Source organism: Charadrius vociferus, unplaced genomic scaffold (genome assembly GCF_000708025.1).
Source record: "Charadrius vociferus isolate BGI_N301 unplaced genomic scaffold, ASM70802v2 scaffold291, whole genome shotgun sequence".
NCBI classification, from domain to species: domain Eukaryota; kingdom Metazoa; phylum Chordata; class Aves; order Charadriiformes; family Charadriidae; genus Charadrius; species Charadrius vociferus.
This window is the reverse complement of record NW_009646958.1, coordinates 118508-136498: the sequence shown is the minus strand read 5'-3', so window position 1 is coordinate 136498 and position 17991 is coordinate 118508. Positions and strand designations below refer to the sequence as shown.

The 17991-nt window shown below is 39.2% G+C and overlaps 1 protein-coding gene across 1 annotated transcript in view; it reads left to right on the top strand.

Moving 5' to 3' along the window:
- The window catches only part of ARHGEF18 (Rho/Rac guanine nucleotide exchange factor (GEF) 18), a 45699-nt gene that overhangs the window by 18367 nt on the left and 9341 nt on the right, over positions 1-17991 (top strand). The window contains exons 11-20 of the mRNA XM_009895160.1: positions 5766-5833; positions 7416-7479; positions 10542-10686; positions 11498-11610; positions 11774-11914; positions 12399-12649; positions 13387-13512; positions 14782-14899; positions 15319-15567; positions 16403-16479. Coding sequence (XP_009893462.1) covers positions 5766-5833; positions 7416-7479; positions 10542-10686; positions 11498-11610; positions 11774-11914; positions 12399-12649; positions 13387-13512; positions 14782-14899; positions 15319-15567; positions 16403-16479 — 1352 coding nt within the window. The remainder of the gene's footprint in view (positions 1-5765; positions 5834-7415; positions 7480-10541; positions 10687-11497; positions 11611-11773; positions 11915-12398; positions 12650-13386; positions 13513-14781; positions 14900-15318; positions 15568-16402; positions 16480-17991) is intronic.

Below are 17991 nucleotides of genomic sequence, written 5' to 3'. Positions count from 1 at the left end.
GGCAGCTGCGGAGAGGCAGAGTTTGGCCAGGGAGGCGGGTTTATCTGCCTTTTGGGGACAAATCCTGCAGGGTCCGTAGCCCTCCCGACGTTAGCAGCTCAAGGATTAATCCGGGGGACCGGACATAGCGTGTGAGGGTCCAGTCGTTGTCTTTCATGGGGTAAAGAAAGAGCTGAAATGTGACCGTGTGCGCGAGGGGTGCGAGCTGGTGTACCCCGGTGTGAAACTGGTTCGCTTTATGGCATAGCTTGAGCCTGAGCATCCTTAGGCTTGTGACAGTGGCATCCTGCGCCTCGGTGGCTTCCACACGAAGTACTAGTGCTGCAGCAGTGAGAAAAGTCAGGGATGTGCATACAAAGACCTTAAATGTGTTAGGGGGAAACAAAAAAAACAGTGAAAACTTTCTCTTACCCACAGCTGTGATGGCTGACCCGTTTTAAATATTCCACAGCACTGGCATGTTAGGGAGAGGAGTAGGAGATAATATCAGATTGGAGGCTTAGATTGTACGTGCTGGAAAGGAAACCCCAGTAGGAGCGGTGATGGGTTTTTGGAGGAGTGATTAAAAACTGAAACAGCTTTCTGAATGTTTCTGGTACTGTATTTGGGTTTGCTGCTCTAATAAATGAGCAGAATTTCTGAATACTGTTTGAAGATTTTGTGCTGTGGTTTTGTTACTGGAGTATCTGTGTGTCTTGTGTGTAAAACCAAGAGAAGGAATGGCTGCTTCTTGGTTCCTTCTCACTCTTCTCTTAAGAGAGGGGTTTGTAGGTGGCTTTTGTTATTTGGCACTCTTTAAAATATTTATGAAGTTATAAGGGAATAGTTTCTCTTTGGTATGGTTAAAAAAAAATAAACACATGAAACATGGCTCTTGAACAGGAGCCATCAGACATTGTGTGTTGCAGTTCCACCTAATGTTTACCTATGAAATATTTTAAATACCTTTTATGATTGTCATAGTTGCTGCTTCAGTCCTGTAGCGTTGCCATAGGATGGGGGAAGGGTTCAACGTGAGACAATTGAAATGGTATTCATATTTCTTTTAGGATAATATGCTAATTTTACTTTGCATTGTTTAAAAACAGAAACATCAGTTGTTCATTTGTTTGGTTTGGGTTTCTGTGCTTAAAGAAAGCCCCAAGGCCACCAGAACTTGCAGTGTTGGGAACGTCACAACCCCACCCCCTCATCCGTCTATCTGATATTTTGACAATAAACCCAGATACAGTGATAAAGTAATTATAGGTTGTTTTTGGAGACAAAGAGGAATGCTTTAACAGGGAAGCTGAAACTTGATAATTTAGTGTTGTTGCTTTCTCGCGTGGACTGTCTCTATTTCAGAATGTGAAGTATCTCATCACCCTGCATCCTTCCAGTTTTTGGTTTCTGCCTTTGCCTAATTAGGCGAGTTTGCAAAACAAGAAAACACCGGTCACCAAAGCCAGTAGGACAAAGTTAAATCTGCTCTGAGTTCCTGCAGATACATGACCTGGATTTACTGAATACAGAAACTTCTTCATGTTCCGCTGAAACTCCTCCTCTTTCCTGAGGAGATTTATCACAAAGTCTCTCTGCTTTTTCCGGAATGCTGTAGTGTTTGAAATGTTTCTCGGCTGTTGTGTATCTCTATGTATAAATTCAGATTTTATATTCGGCATTAATCATTCGTGTGCAAGTTGTTTCCTTTGTCAGTTCAAGAGAGGGGAATTTCCTTGTATGGTGTAAGGATGAGGGAAGAGATTCTCTTTGATCCCTGAAGCATTGGACATTAGAAAACAGAAATATTATTAATTTAATGAGAAAACTATTTTGTCCATGGCGCTGTTCTGCTGGTTGGCTTTAATAGGTGGTGAATATATCCTTAGCATTAAAATAGTACTTGAACTCCTTCTATCGTTAGAGTCACTATTAAAAGGTGTCCCTGCCCAAACTTAGCTGTTTTAAAGGGGTTTTTTAATGTCGTTTAAAAAACCTGTATGCTTGAGGGGAAAAAAAAAAAAAAAATCAGTACTTCAATTTTAGATTAGTTACAGCATATCTGTCTGTTAGTTGTAGTTGTTTGCAAATGGCCTTTTAAGAGTTACTTTGTTGGGCAGTACCGTTCCAGACCAAAGGTCAGGGTCATAATACTCATAATATCTGGTGAGTCATAGAATTGTCCTGGAATCCAATTCTGGAAGACATTTATAGGACATTGCCAGTGTCTGATCCAGTGGAAGGTATTCCAGCTGGGGGAGAAAAATGTATTCGCCTGCCCTTTTTCAGCTAGGTTCGTTGCCCTCTTGCATACTGTGAATCAGTGTTACGCATTTGGGCATTGTGATGTGTTGTCCGCTAAAATGCTCTTAAGTTGTAAATTGGTTTCTGTGAGCCTTTGGGAAAGCATCTCATTAATAAGGGAAGGTTTTTTTATTATACCAGATATTAATTTCATTACCCTCAATCACGAACAGAATCTTTTATGATGTTTATGAGCCTTTTGGTCTAAAGTGTTTCTTTGCTGAATGAGGCCCCTGTTTCAGTTGGGCTATCAATGAGCAATAGGTCATCGCTGGCACCAGCCCATGCAGAATGCTTCAGAGGCTGTGACAGTCCCTGTAGTACGCAGATGTGGGATAATGCGATGCCCCCAAAATTCTCAGTCTTAATTCCAAAACTGTTGATTTAACAACCGTGCTGGGTTTGCTTAGTTTCTGCGCCGTGTGTGAAATCTGCCGTGCTTTGCGCTGGACTGGCCACTGAAACGAGGGACAGATGCTCTACCCCAGATTGCTGTTGTACCTTTAGCTCTAGCAGTGGTGGGCGTATACCCGCCCAGTCGAGGTAACCTAAATCCTTGGACTTTCTAGGTGTGCAGGCAGTTTAACTGATGTTCTCAGCACTACTCAGGAGCTACAGCCCTTCTGCATAGTCTGTGTCAAAATGAAATGTATTGGAGGATCTGTTTTTCCCTGCCCAGTTGATCTTCTTACAGTTCCAGTGAGTGATTGGGGGAAGAGGAAGGGAAGAGCCTGGGTGGCAGTCCTCTGAGTTTTTAGCTCTGTCTTTCTTGGGAATACCTTCTGTGCCTCTCCAGTTTGAGAAGAGCTTGCTGGCATAACTATCCGTTTCATTTTGGTACCTTCCCAAATTCTTGACCTGAATGAACCAGAATGCTGCCGGTTACCGATGGTACATGCAAAAATATAATTTTCTTTGTCAGTTTTGATTTTACCAATGCTCCTTTTCTTTTGATTGCCTTCTGGGCTTTCTAAGGTTAAATATCTATTATTTCTGCACACCTATAACAATCCTTTATATGTATCTCTAGTCTTAAGTTTCAATCTCAATGTGTGCAGGTTCCTGTCACTTCTTTACTGTCCTTTGTCCCTCATTCTTCTTGTTGCTGTTTTCCTGACCCCTGTGGCTCTCTAATACCCTATTCAGAGAGGCTGTCCAGAAGAATAAAGAATGCAAAGAGATCTTACGTGCAGAAAACAGAAATCAAATTCACTGCTATTCAGATGCTTGTTCTCATCCTGAATTGGAGTGTAGTTGGTTCAGCACTGTCTGCAAAAGTGTGTTGAACAGGGAAAGCTGGAGCATATTTTGTAAAATTAAGTATGCTTAGCAAACAGTCTGATTCTTCTACCAGTTTTCAAAATTCTCGTCTCTTACATGGGTAAAAATAATGCTACTTGGAAATCATTGAGTTAATTGTGTTTCAAATAGTGTCTTAGAGAATCAAGTCCTTGGTTTCACCTGCAGTTTTCTGAGGCTTTTCCGTAGCGTTTTCTTCTTTTCTAGTATGTTCTCTCCTGTTGTGTAAAGAATCTTTCAGCAGCATAGGAAACGAATACATAGCACTATTAGATATGTGAAGTAATTAAGTGAAAAATACCTACTGAGAGTGGTATAAGCTGTTATCTTTAACACAGCGAGGGCATGGTTTTAAAATTGAAATATATTTTTAAGTTAATAGCCCTTTTACAGTTAGCTTCACAAGATATCCAAGCTTTTGAAGTAGAATTGCTCCTACTAATCATTAATAGAAAAGAATTATCAAATGTAATCACTGATATGTAAATGTCAGGGAATATTAATGTCTAGTTAAAGTTTATAAAATGTTTATAGATGACTGTATTACACAATTCTAGATGAATTAATTGGGTTCTGGGGGAAGAGGTGGTGTCGCAGGGGAGGGCAGTGCTGTATGAACATTTCCCTCCGTCGGTGTGCCCGTTCTGCCCTGAAGGGAACCCGTCTGCAAGCCAGACTCGAATCCAACCCTGCTTGACGTCATGGAGAATTTTTTCTATTTCCTTTTGTGTGGTGATTTTTGTCCCACAGTTTGTTCCTTTGTCTCAGGAGGAAAGGGGTTTCCATTGTCAACTAGTTTGTTGTTGTGGCATGTCTTAACAAGCTTTTCATTTTCTGGTGATAGGTGGAGGCCTTAGCAATGCTGAAATAGCGAATGTATTTATTATTCTCTACATAGTTTTAGCAAGTGAATAATTTAGGTACATTTTTATCACATATTTGCAGAGGCACGTACATTTGAAATTAGATACAGTGCCTTTTGTTTTGTTGCAGGGGGTGTGGTATTGGTAGAAGTATCACAAATAAGCGAAGTTATGGGAGGTGATTGTTTTTGTGGAAATGTGTGTGGCAGGTGCTCAAAGTGCAGTATTCTGCTCTTATTTCCCACTCTTGTGGAAGTTACATAACATGTAAGCATCTTTTAGGTCTGTGCTCTCAGTCTTTCTCTCAGTCTTGTTTTTATATCTTTATTAATTTATTTGTGTTTAAGGCCAAGTAAGCATTTTGTTCCTGTTCTTAGAGTTTCACTGTAATTGTGGAAAACACTTAAGTGAGCATTTCTCTTGTTAGCCAGGAGCCTTAAAGCATATCACCAGTCTTGGCGCCAGGCGTGGGTGATAGTTCTGTTTGGATGAAGAGACCTTAAATAGTTTTTCCTCTGTGCTTTAAACATAAACAGGCTTTTGCCTAGGAGATGTGGTGTTCATCGTCCGGGTTTTGTTCTATTTCTCTTCTAACAGGCATACCTGAAATATATGGGAAGAAACAAATCCTGGTTTCCTTTACTGTCTGAGTTGCTGGTGTCCTGCTTCTGCTTTTGATGAAGGGTCTTATTTTATGGGCAGTTGTGATCCTGTGTTCTCAAGCAGTAGTTACTATAAGGAAAAAGAGAGATTGAGCTTTATTATAGTATTAATGGATTTATGCCTTTTGGGTGAGAGAGGGCTGCTTTAGTTCCTTTATCTGGAAACAGTTCCTTTGTGAAGCTGGAAAAGTGGCAATGCTCAGATGACTCTATGGTGCATTTTGAATTTCACTGTAGCTACTTCAGCTCCTGCTAATACTCTGTGCAGAAAGGCAGTTATTCATATGGAGCCAAATAAATTGCTGTCTTCTTGAATGGTATCAATTTTGAATTGTGAGACATGTAAAAAACCTTTGCATAGGTGAGGAAAGAGGTGGTCAGCTTGAGTTCGAGATTAAGCAGAATACTGCTAGTGCATTCAGTAGTGTCTCTTTGTGCTTGCGTGTGTGAATTGCATTATCAGTGATTCTGAGTCTTATTGAAAAAGCTTGAGTATTTGGCATAAAATCCTGAACAGAACTTGCACGAGAAGGATGCTCACTGGAACAACAGAGCTTACTCTGCATCTCTTCCAAAATTAAGATGGTTTATGTGTTGCACTTCCTTTGCCTGAATGGGAATGACAAGAATAATTTAAGACTTTTTGTGTGTGTTTCAGATTGTGCAGTGAATGTCCATAAGAACTGCAAGAGTTTACTGGCTGAATGCAGCAGCATCAGACCTAAGGTGGGTTTTTAAATTTGTTTTTCATTTCTAATAACAATGCTTGACATTGACGAGTTTAATTTAGTGTGTATTTTAGTTTACATCTGTACAGAGTCTTGCCCTACGTCTTCAAGACATTGAATAGTTATTAACTTGTTATTACAGTAATTTATGACAATACATTTAGAGAAAATAAAGTGAAACATTTTATTGCTGCACTAAAAATTACTTACCATTGCTCGCGTTTGTCAGAACTGTGACTAACCCCTATGAGAATGCTCGAACCTATCACTTTTTTGGGGAACATAATTGAATTATAGGGTATGTCTGAATTTTATGCCACTGTATTTTAATAGGTTGTTCCATCTCAGAGCTGATGGCAGAGGGTGAGGGGTGGAGAGGAATTTGGTTATAACAGCTGTGTATTATTTACAAGCTGAGCAATGCAGAATAAGTGATTTCATTTTTGAACTGTGATTAACTTTATATCTTGCTAAGCTGTTACTTTTTTATCTGTGTCACTGTGGTGCCTGTGATTACATGCGAGGTCACAGGTTGGTTTCAGATAGCTGTCTATCTGTCCCGTTTTTTATTCTTGCTGGTGGTTTTGAAAATCATTTCCTGCTCCTTATAACTAATTATACTTGAGGGAGTTTTAGTTTGTTTTAACCTGCAAGTGATGATGATTTCAGAGACTGATAGCAGATTGGGGAGTACCATGATGGGGAAAAGAGAGAGCAGAACATCTCAAACCTGGGCAATTGGAGGTTAGAGGAAGTGCTTTTCAACCGTTGGTGATTTAGAATGTAACTCTTTTGAAGGCAGAAATGTTCTTTTGGGGTTTTTGATATATACTTTTAAACTTCTCAAGACATTGTGCACTTTCCTTTTAAACTGAAAAATTCACTTGCTCTGATGCTTTCATTTCCGCTCTTTACCATCTCCCAAACTTTCATGGTTGAATCGGCCCCTACAAACCACTCCTGAAGAGAGCAGAGAAGGCGCGGCAACGCAAAATGATACAGGGAATGAAGTCAGAAATGAGATCCTCAAAGTGAAGCGAGACCCCCCAAAAGCCATTTGTTACAGACTGTATTACTTACAATTTATCCAAGATGCAAAGAACTTAAGTATCTCAATGAATTGTAGTATCCTAATGTTGTAAGAACGAGAAAGTTGTACAGATTACCAACGATGCAGCTTTAAATGGGCAGTCTAAATTTTAGTTGAAACTGGCTGGGTTAGTTTAGTTAGTGTTGCCATAAACTAAATGGCAACAAAGTGTAGGTGAAGACTGTCTGCCTTAAATTTTGCTTTCTTTTAATAAATTATTTATGATCATAGCTTTAATTCAGCTGTAACTTCATTTTTTGGTTCTATTTCAGTCTGGTTTATGCTTGATGGGGTTTTTATACAAAGTGTCAATATCTATATGCCATTCTTCTGGAATGTGAAAAAATCAAAACTGTTACTGTGTCAAATCTTCTATATTTTCAGTATACAGCTTCATGTACAGTTAGTGTTATATGATAGGAAAAACATAATTCATTTTGGACTGAAAGTTTGGTGTGTATGTGTAAGAATATTGTATTTTTTCCTATAGCAGAAAGATTTGCAGCACAGACCTTCTGGATCTCCACAAAGTTCGCCCCAGTGCATTTCCCCAGGTTTGTACTAAAGAATGATTTCTGTGCTCAAGGCTTATCTGTTCAATTGTATTTTTTTTCTTTAATATGTTTTAAAGGCTATACACAGTGTGTTATTGAAGTATAGAAAAGGTCTCTTTTAATAAGATGGCTTCATTTTTTTTTCTACTGGGAATGGCTTAGAGGCTCCTAGCAATCTCCTGTGTGTTTTTATCTTTTTATCTTTTTATTTTTCTTTATACCTTCTTGCTGTGTAACCTCAAAATATCATGGTGAAAAGGGATCAATAAGCTAGTTTTTCATTGATTGTCTATTCTCTGGCCTCTGAAAAGACTAGAACTGTGAACTTTGTTTTACATCAGATTTTCATAATTGTCTATTTAAAACTTGCCTGCAGCTAGTGGTTGCTAGAAATCTCTAAGACAAGCTAGCACTAATGGTCTGAACATAAATCTTTGAAACAAAGGAGGAAAAAGGATATGGGAGAAAAAAAAACAAGAGGAAAGAACAGCTCTATTGCAGCGCAGGCATTGAAATAGCTTTTTGCTACTGGAAAAAGACCATCATGGCCACAGGTGTATGATTTAAATGGCATTTTAATTTGTAGACATTACGAGGTTTGCATTAACAGAACAGGCTTCTTGGCTCTCAGGTGATTGACCCTAACTAGAGCAGAATTCTTTTCTGCCTTGCAGTTGGTCCGTTTGGTTGCTTTGATGGCTGTAAAAAACACAGCTGACATGAATGTCGGAGTGTTGCTGTGAGTGTTGCATGTATTTTTGTTAGCAATCATTTGACTTGCATTGCAAGATGTACTTCTTTATGAAAGAATCCTTACAAAGAGGTAGCGCAAATGGAATAATTGTTACAAGAAGGTAAGTGGCTGTTTGCATTACCAAGAATGGTTTTGTGCATTTAGGGGAAAGTGCAGAGTCTAAAATAGGAAACAATAAGGAATTATGAAAATAGGAAAAGTTGGCTGTAGGGCTTGTCGTTGAAACAGCTCTGTGGTATACAGTCTGGTCTGGTGTGATAGGTTAACAACGATCGATGTGGACTCTCAGCAGTGCGCAGACAGTGCTAATTGAACTCAGAAAATGGCTTTTTGTTGGTGCAGACTCTGCTAGGCAGCCAGTACTTATTTTCCATAGTCAAAAGCAGAAGCTGGAAGTTAAAGGAACAGCTAATAGCATGGGCATTGTATGTCTTTACCCACAGTATAACACTGCAGTGCCCAGCAAAAAAAAAAGCCAAAGGTATTGTGTCAATGTAAAAGAGAAATACCTTTTAAGAAGGGTACAAACTGTGCTGTTTGTGTCATCGTCGTCCCCCCCCCCATCCCTCTCCCCATGTTTGGCCTCTGGAGATTTTTAGATTTGACCTACCATTGTGGAACAGAACTTTATGTTCTTGGCTTGTGGAGCATAGAAAGAACTTGATGGCTGATGATTTCAATACTTCCCCAAATGGGAATGGGAGGGCATTTATTATTAAGCCTTTGCTTAAGAAATCCACCTTTACAAATCTTGCTAATGTCTACTTAGTCTCATCTTTCGGGACAGTGGGCTTGGAGCTCATCACTTGAGTGATGGAAGAGACTCGGTTTACCCAGTTTGTTGTAGACTAAGAATGTGCTCTGCGTGTAGCCAAGAGATTTCAAATAGCTATTGAGAAAGGTATTTCCAGCAGGAAATGATGTTGTGGTATGATTTCTATTAAATGTCATTGATGAAACCTCCCCTGCAGTCCTAATACAATTCTAGTAAACTGTTTCAAGGAAGATGAAATGAGAGACAAGCAGGCATAGAGTATGGGATATCAAGAAATGTGGAAAAACCTGTTTTATGAGAAGAAACATGAATACCTTGATTTAGCTGTCTTCGGTTGAGCAAGGCAGAAGTGAAGGGACAAATGATTGTTAGTGGAGGTACGCTGGGGAGTGTAGACTAAGAAAGGGGAATTTTTGAGAATGGGTAGACACCAGTGTTTTTACAAGAAAAGTTGCAAATTGGCGATGCATAAACCTTGGCTGGGAACTGGAGACCCTCTTAAACTGCTACAACAGCATGGTCCTGAAGCAGCCTCCCAGACACAGGACTGGAAGAGGAGCTTCCTTGCAGTGGCAGAGTCCGGGGTTCAGGTATCCATGAGATCTCTTCCGCTCCCATGTCCTTAAAAGCACCTTGAAAAAAGGGCAGCCAGTGATAACTTTTAAAGATTGTCTGTCTGATTCTTCATCTTTGACTTCCCTGAAGTTCCTTTTTTTAAAAGGATGTATTTTGTCTGCTGTTCCTTATCATTCATTACAGACATTAGTGCTAAATAATTGTATCCATTTTTTATAAGTCTATTACAGGCTTCCATGTATTGTATAATAGTGATTAAAGTTTTAAATATCTTTCCAGTTCACAGTCTGTCTAGATTTAAAAAGCATTAAAAAGCTGCAGTATTAAAATTAAATTTAGCTCTGGTATCTATTACGTTCAGCGTGTGTGCATGCAGATATAAATCACTGTGTAGCAATAAGCATTGCAAAGAACTTGTGGTTTTTATGTGATCTCAGATTTTTCTTGTTTGCCATGAAATGTTCTGTGCCCTTATACGGTAGGGTGTGAATAATTGTGTGTAGGTTCTGGTGTTTTACTAAAGGAGAAGATACTTTGCAATTTCCACACTAAATGGGCACAGTAGGGACCAATTTCCTGCACTTCAGACCTGCTGATTTAGCCAATACAGTAAGTTAAGTGGCAGCTTTACATTTCTAGAAAGATCACAGGTAGTATAAAAACAGTGCATCTCTGGGGCCACTTTACTGTGCCAAGTCTGAGGGCAGCCAGTAGTGAGCATGGGGAATACAAATTCAAAAAGCAGCGGCAGAAGCAACACAATTCCAGCTCATCCTGAGCTGTCTTTTTGTGGTTCCTTTTCAAGAAAATGGAATGAGAATGTTTTTTTGGACAATGAGCTCTTGACGTCCAAGATCCTGTCTGTTCTCCGTCCGCATTCAGAGAGAGGTTTGAGAGCAGGCGATCTGCAGTGTACACCTCATTTTCTGAGTACCAATTCAATTTTTGCCTCTCTAGCCGCTTCTTTGAAGGAGCAGCCCCGAAGTCTTCTCCTGGGACCGGATGGCACCCCAGTACTATCACGGAATCTCGGTATGACTATCGCCCAAAGAGGAAATTCTCAGTCTTCATTGAATACTGCTGGAGCTGTTAATAAATTTGGGTAAGTAAACTGCTTCTCTTCTAATTCACTAGCTTCCCCCCTCCTCCCCCCCCAACGTGAAAAGAAAAACAATTATAGAACTAAAGCAAGAACTCACATTGCCTTTCAAGCTCAAAAGAGATTTATTGAGCTTTTAATGCTGAAATTCATTTCCCTGAACAGTAAGATATTATTTTTTTGTTTAAATCACCTTGTCTTTAGTCCCTCTGTACTATGTCATGAAAGATACCATATAAAATAGGCAGTATTTGACTATTTCTAGATTATGGTTTTCATGGGTATATTTGTTTTCAGACTTGGTGAAGCTCAGTAATCTCTGCTGAGTTCAGTTATTTTAGGTTGTGCTAGTTCTGACTAGCGTACGAGACAGCAGTGTTTTAAATTACAGGATACCTTGATTAAAATAGTAGACAAATTCAAAGCTATCTGCTGTTTTAAGTAGTTGATTACTTTTTATATGCCACAGCTATGCTCCCTTCTCAGTGAAGGTGCCCTTTGTACTCTGAACTGGCAATGGCTTGTCACCAGGTGATGTCTTTTTAAAATGTCATACCAGAAGTTGCACACTTGCTTGTGCTGCTCTAATTAAAACCGTAATATTTCAGTGATGGAGTTGCTAAATTGATTGGACTGTTTAAAGATGGAGTGCAGCAGTAGCTTTTATATATTTATTTTAAGTCAATTGCACTATAGTTTAGGAAAGAAGCTTGTTAAAGTCATTGGATTTTTTTGTTGTTGTTGTTGTCAAGCAACTTAAAAAAACGTTAATGTTCTGAATTTGTACCTTGGTCTAATTTCTTTGGCCATTTAGACTAATTTCAGGAGACATGGATGAAGGGGATTCAGGCTTTATAAAACTTAAGCAGACTGCAGATGATGTTGTCTCGCTTGCACCTTCAACAGCAGACTCCATTTTTCTGGAAGGTATGGAATTTTGTGCTTTTCAGGAGTTTTATGCAATTTCTTACACAGTCTTAAAGCAGCACTGAGATGTTTTTACTCTTGTAGTTGTTGTTAATGATGGTAATGAGGGATATGGTAGGAAACAATTTAATAATAATTGAAATTGAATGTGCTTTTGGTCTAGATGCATATTCTGTATCCCTCCGAAGTGAAATAGAAACAGATGCTCATGAGTTTGAGGCAGAGTCTTGGAGTCTTGCAGTGGAACAGTCTTATGCAAAAAGGCAAAAGAAAGATGTTGTAAAAAGGCAAGATGTCATTTACGGTAAGAGTATTTGTTGTTATTGTAATTTTTTCTATTTCATAGTGCCACTGTTTTGAAATAAAGCAGAAATAATTTTTCTTGGCTCCCGTTTTGATTTGTGCTTGAGAACGAAAATTGAGTTAAGATTTTCAAGTCTGTTACATGTCTTAGTGTGTGTAAGTCCTCCTATTAATGATTTCAAGCAACCCATAGTTTTCAGTATGCCTGTGTGAGTAGCAAAGCCCAGCTATACATTTAGGGAATAGCTCAACTACAACTGGGACACATGGATAAGTAAGTAGGGTCACTTACCATTTGGTTGGGAGATTAACAGGGAAAATTTAGCAGCTTCACATCAGTAATGCAAAGATTGTGGTGAAGAAGAAGATAGTGCAAAGATGGTGGCTTTCGGAGCCTGCTCTTTGATATCTCACTAGTCACTGTACAGCATATAAATGATTTGTGATTTGTGATTTTTTATTTTTATTTATTTCCTCTTGCCCAGAACTTATGCAGACTGAAATGCACCATGTTAGGACACTGAAAATAATGCTGAAGGTATACTCCAAAGCCATGAGAGAGGAACTGCAATTCCCAAATGTGGTCATCAACAAGCTCTTCCCCTGTGTGGATGAGCTGCTGGAGATGCATGGGCAATTTCTGCTACAGTTAAAAGAGCGACGAAAGGAATCCTTGGAAGAAGGCAGCGACCGAAATTATATAATCCAGAACATTGGAGACCTCTTGGTAAAACAGGTGTGAATTATATTCTACCAATGTTGTTGACACTATTAAATTTCAAAAAAGCTAGCTGTAAGGTTAAACTTATGTTATGTAAAGACTGATTTAATACTGGGTTTAAGATTCCCTTCCCAGTATAATGTGTGAGGATGGATCTCGGGAACATATGTGGCCACAAATAATACAAAATGTTCATTAAATGTTCTTTGGGCTTGTGCATATGCATGTTGTGGGATATGCAATTGCAGATGGTTTGGTTCTGTTTTTCATTTGTTCCAAAAGTAAAGTAACATATTCCTTCCTGGTGTCCATCTCAAACATGGCTGTCCTGCATTTAATGCCGAGCTTCTTGGTTCTGACCTTTTAAAAATGGAATAAAGATCTTTTTAACTCATTACAGCTTTAGCACCATTTCTGGTATGGAGTGGATGCAACAACTTCTTTCATATATCATCACCATTTTTTGCCCGTCGCCTTGTACAGTCCTCTGTCTTTTTAAGTGCAGAGCCCCGGAAATCCTTTTAAAACTTCTCATAATGACAACCATCATTTAATATTTGGTTGTCTTGTGGTATTCCAAGCTCTCAGATGTCACACTGCGTAAATCCCTCATTTCTGGTACAGAAGAAATGGAAATATTGAAGAAATGTCTCAGAAATCAGTTACCATAAAACCATGTTAAACCTGGGTCTTGCAGTGAAGGTAGGTTTACTCTTGATGATTCACGTCTTCATTCTTATCTTTCCAATTAGTTTTCAGGTGAAAATGGGGAGAGAATGAAAGAAAAATATGGTGTGTTCTGTTGTGGACATAATGAAGCTGTTAGTCACTACAAAGACCTGCTCCAAAGCAATAAGAAGTTCCAGAACTTAATAAAGGTAAACAACAACCAGAAGTCTCCCATTCTGACTGTGCAAAATATACTTGACCACTTTAGGTTTTATTTGTACTTGAAGATCTCTAAAACTTGAATGAGCAGGGTTAGAGGCATATTGTCATTATTTGACGGGTTGTTAGCTTCTTGTATTTTAGATGTTTTGAGCTGTTTGGACACAAAGCAGCAATTAGCAGGTGTTCAATTTGAGGCAGGCTCTTGAGAGAACATAGGACTGGGAAACAGAATATTTGTTCTATTCACGGCTCTGTCACTGACTGCCCTGCAGCAGCACCGTCTTTGTAAATTGGCTTGTTAATAAATTAAATCAGTGATAAATGCTATTGATGAACTACTATGGAAAAAGCAGGTACTCTTAGTCAAGTTTTGCCCACTACGTCATCTTTCCAAAACCAGAACATTGGCTTCAGGGTGGTTTGTTTATCTGCTGCGTGCTGTAATGTGCAATTAATAGGAAGGGCTGAAGAGAACAGGGCCAAAGGGGAAGCCTGTAACCTGAATCTTGGATGGCATTGCACGGTCTGAAGTATTCTCGTTTTCCAGTCATCAGTAAGTGATACTGTGTGAACTTTCCAGCATAGCTCTATACTTAAAACAGCTCTTCTTAACTAGGTGTCTTTAAAAGTGAGAACCCTTTACTTTCAAGGAACTAAATAAATGACCAGAGTAAATTTTTAAAATATATAGCCTCAGTCCTTGTAAGGAAAGATCTTGGTACTGTACCTGCTATCGGGATTGTTCTGGACCTGCAATCAGACTAACTAGTGGGATTCTGATGCTTTGCAGTCTTCCCTTTCTAAACAGAAATGTGTTTCTGCAAATCAGCCTACTGGTGAACATGCAGTGGTAAAATAAACACTTAGTTTATTCATTATTGACCTAATTTGGCTGTGAGGTGGTTGGGGTCTGGTTTTAGAAGTATATCACTCTTCTATGTATTTAAGCACTGATCGTATTATAAAAGGTAGTCAGTTAGCAAATAGGCAATCAGACAGTTCAGATTTGGAACTTTCTCTGCTTGGCTCCAGATTAACAACACTTGAAAATAATACCTAAAATATTTTTCTAGTAATAAAAGCAATTTTTTTATGTTATCAGGAGTTTTGCTTTAGTAAAAGAATGCTGTTAATTTTGTGGTACTACACATAATTGTACCAAAATGTTTTGAGACAGAAAATGTGAGAATGGAGAGGCGAGGGAGTTCGAAGAGCAATATATACCATGGATGTGATGAGTCTGTCTTGTTTTCTAGAAAATTGGCAACTATTCCATTGTGAGGAGACTTGGTGTTCAGGAGTGTATCCTTCTCGTTACACAGCGCATCACCAAATACCCGGTCTTGGTGGAACGTATTATTCAGAATACAGAAGGTAGGTCGTTTAATCTTTCCTAGAAGCCTTGCAGTTGTCTGCTGATCCTTTTTCTCCTGTGTCTTGCATGTTCTTTCCTCAGACAAGGAACAGGCTGGTACTGCCTTATACCCTCTCTCTTGCTTCTTTGTTAGCTGAAGATGCCATTCTAGATGCAGGTACAGATCAGTCTCACCTCATCAGAGGGTCAAGATCAGCGTTGAGTTTCAAGTGTGCCACCACAAAACCATAGTAGTTAAGCCTGTCAGTTCATTAGAGGTTTAGAGCTTTAGGATATTTTATTTTATTGTTAAACTTGAGCTCTTAGGAAATACTGTTAGATGTTCAATATGGAACCTTCATGTTAAAATATGTTGGGGTAGCTCATATCTTGCATTCCAGAGTTGAAAATGTGACTGACTGCTACTCTTTTCTCTTAGCTGGAACTAGAGATTATGAAGAGCTGACCCAGGCCCTTAGTTTAATTAAGGACACAATCACTCATGTAGATGCCATGGTAAATGAGTGCGAGAAAGGGCAGCGCCTTAAAGAGATTATGCATAAAATGGAGCTAAAATCATCTGGAAAATGCAAGAATGGGCTTTTCTTCCGCAAGGATGACATGGGACAGAGGCGGCTTCTGCTGGATGGGATGCTGTACTGGAAAGCTGCATCAGGGCGACTCAAAGGTAAAGGACCAGGAAGGGGAAGAGTACAACTAGGGAACAAGATTATTACTTATTTATATATATATTTTAGTAACTGTTTATTACTGATAGATTGAGTATAAAATAAGATGACAATAACCTGCTTGTTTAATAGGATATTGGAGGAAATAGCACTTGTTCTATTCTTAGCTTGTCCAATAAGCATCGCTATAATGGTGCGTGATAAGTTCCTTGTGCTGTTTGCTTGTTATCTGTCTGATCTGCTTTCCAATTCAAGAGGGAGGTCTTTAGATAGATGACAAAGCTTTGAGTCATACTGACTTAGTCTCCTGTGGAAAGGCATTATCTTGTGGGAGCTCTGCTTCACACTTCGAAAAATTGTGTCATGTCAACCCCATGACACCTCCATTCTGCACAATGTCTGTTTTGCCAGAAAATCAAAACAGTGTCCATCAGTGAATATTTTAACAGCTTCATTGCTCGAGTGTTCAAGGAGAAGCTTCAATGGCACATAAAGTGCAGCCAAGAGTAGGTGGTACTGTGAATGTCTGCAGTTCCGGAAGAATCTGCTGTTGAGGGAGACATGTTTCCTTGCGAGTGTTTGAGTCAATGTGTAGGATGCCTACGTAGGTGTTTCCAAGTTTTAAATCAGCTCTATTTGTATTGTGCTGGTTCTGCACGACTACAATCTGTCTGTGGACAGCCCAAGTGGAAGGCAGTAGCAGACCTAATATGGCAAATGTTGAGGTGCTATTCCCCAACCCACAGGAATTTTGAGTCAAGTAATTTTTTTAGTCTGGACCAGTCTTTCTGCTTTAAAATATTTTTTTTTTCCTTTCCTCTGTTTTTACTGTAGATATTCTGGCCGTCCTGTTAACTGATGTACTGTTGCTTTTACAAGAAAAGGACCAAAAGTACACGTTTGCATCAGTGGTAGGTATTGTTCTGCTTATTTAATACATTCACTTAGAATGTTTATGAAAGTGATGATAACTACAGAAGAAATACAGTTAGAGATGTTAAATACTTGCTATGGTGGGTTCAGGAGGAAAATTCAGTTTATAAATCAGCCGGCTGTTATAGAATCACTTTTTCTGAAGCAGTTCTGGTACTTGTTGAATCCCTTCTGCTGTCTCTTAGTGCAAAATAGGGTTCCCTTGCATCAGCCGCTTCTAGCTGCCACATCTCCTGTGCTTTTCTGATGCCCTGAGCATGTTCTGAGGTTCACTGCTTCTCCTATTCTTGTGCTGTGACTTTCCCTTTCCCTGAACTTTGTTAGGCTGATATTTTATACAAGTCATATGTGTTAAAGGTACGAGAACTGTGCTTTGAAAGGCGCTTGCAAGTAAGGTCTGCCTCTGTTTGTTAATGTGAAGGGAAAGAATCTTCCATTTCTGTTAGGGACGTGGTAGCGGTGGTCATAGTAGCCTAAGATTTACCAGGGGCAGAGAACTTTCCTGAAGTAAATGTAATAAGCACTAAATGCAAATGTAATTACTGCAGCACTCGGAACACTCAGTGGATTCGCTTGCTTTTCTAGGGCATTTCCACAGGTATCCTCAGAGCAGTTACTTGTGTACATTTTGTCCTGATCTAGTTCAGTTATGGCTATAAGAGAACCAGCAGCAGAGAAACTATTTTATGTAATTGTTTTCTTGGGTGTATTTTTTTCAAGACATTAACATTAGAGCTGAATTCTAATGGCAAAAGCTATTTTGGTGACCTCAGGGCTGTAAAAGCAACTGCTTTTTAAATTACACTTCTAATGCACAGAATGGGGATACGTCTCAAAATCAGGATGTCTGGAAGTTGTTTCCTCTTGAACAGCATTAGGTGAATCTTTCAACAATAGTTCATGTTATAACATTGACTCTGAGAGACTAATTCTGCTCTGTTTTCCAAAACGTATCTGAGCTATGAGCGGAAGGGCAAGTTCATAGAGGGGGAGAAAAACATACTGTTGATGTACAGTGTCTCAACTGTTGTGGCAGTTTTCCATATAACTGCTGTTGCTTTGAGATAAGTGTGAGTAGTTTACATCGGGGCTAAAGCATTGTTCACAAGAAATAAGAGCATGCGTACATGTTCTTAGTTAGTGTAGCTGTTCCACTGCAAGGTCATGCCCTGGTTTATGTCCCCTAATAACTTTACTGTGAGCGTGTATCATACAGTTCCTTATGACAGTCTGCAAAAGCTGATCTCTGATACATGGTGGATTTTTCCCCTCCAGTAACATGCTCTGCAGTTGCAGACTGATCACTTTTTTGCATTTTGGGTGTATACAGTTTATTTGAAATTTACATATCGCTTCTCCATAGATAAATCAAGCAAGTGAGAGGAGCAAATGGATCTGCTCAGTGATTCTGTTTTTCCAGTGACCTCTGTTCGTGGCTTGAATTGCAGTATGGCTGCTGAGAGAAGTTGGCAAAGCCTAGTGTTCCTGAT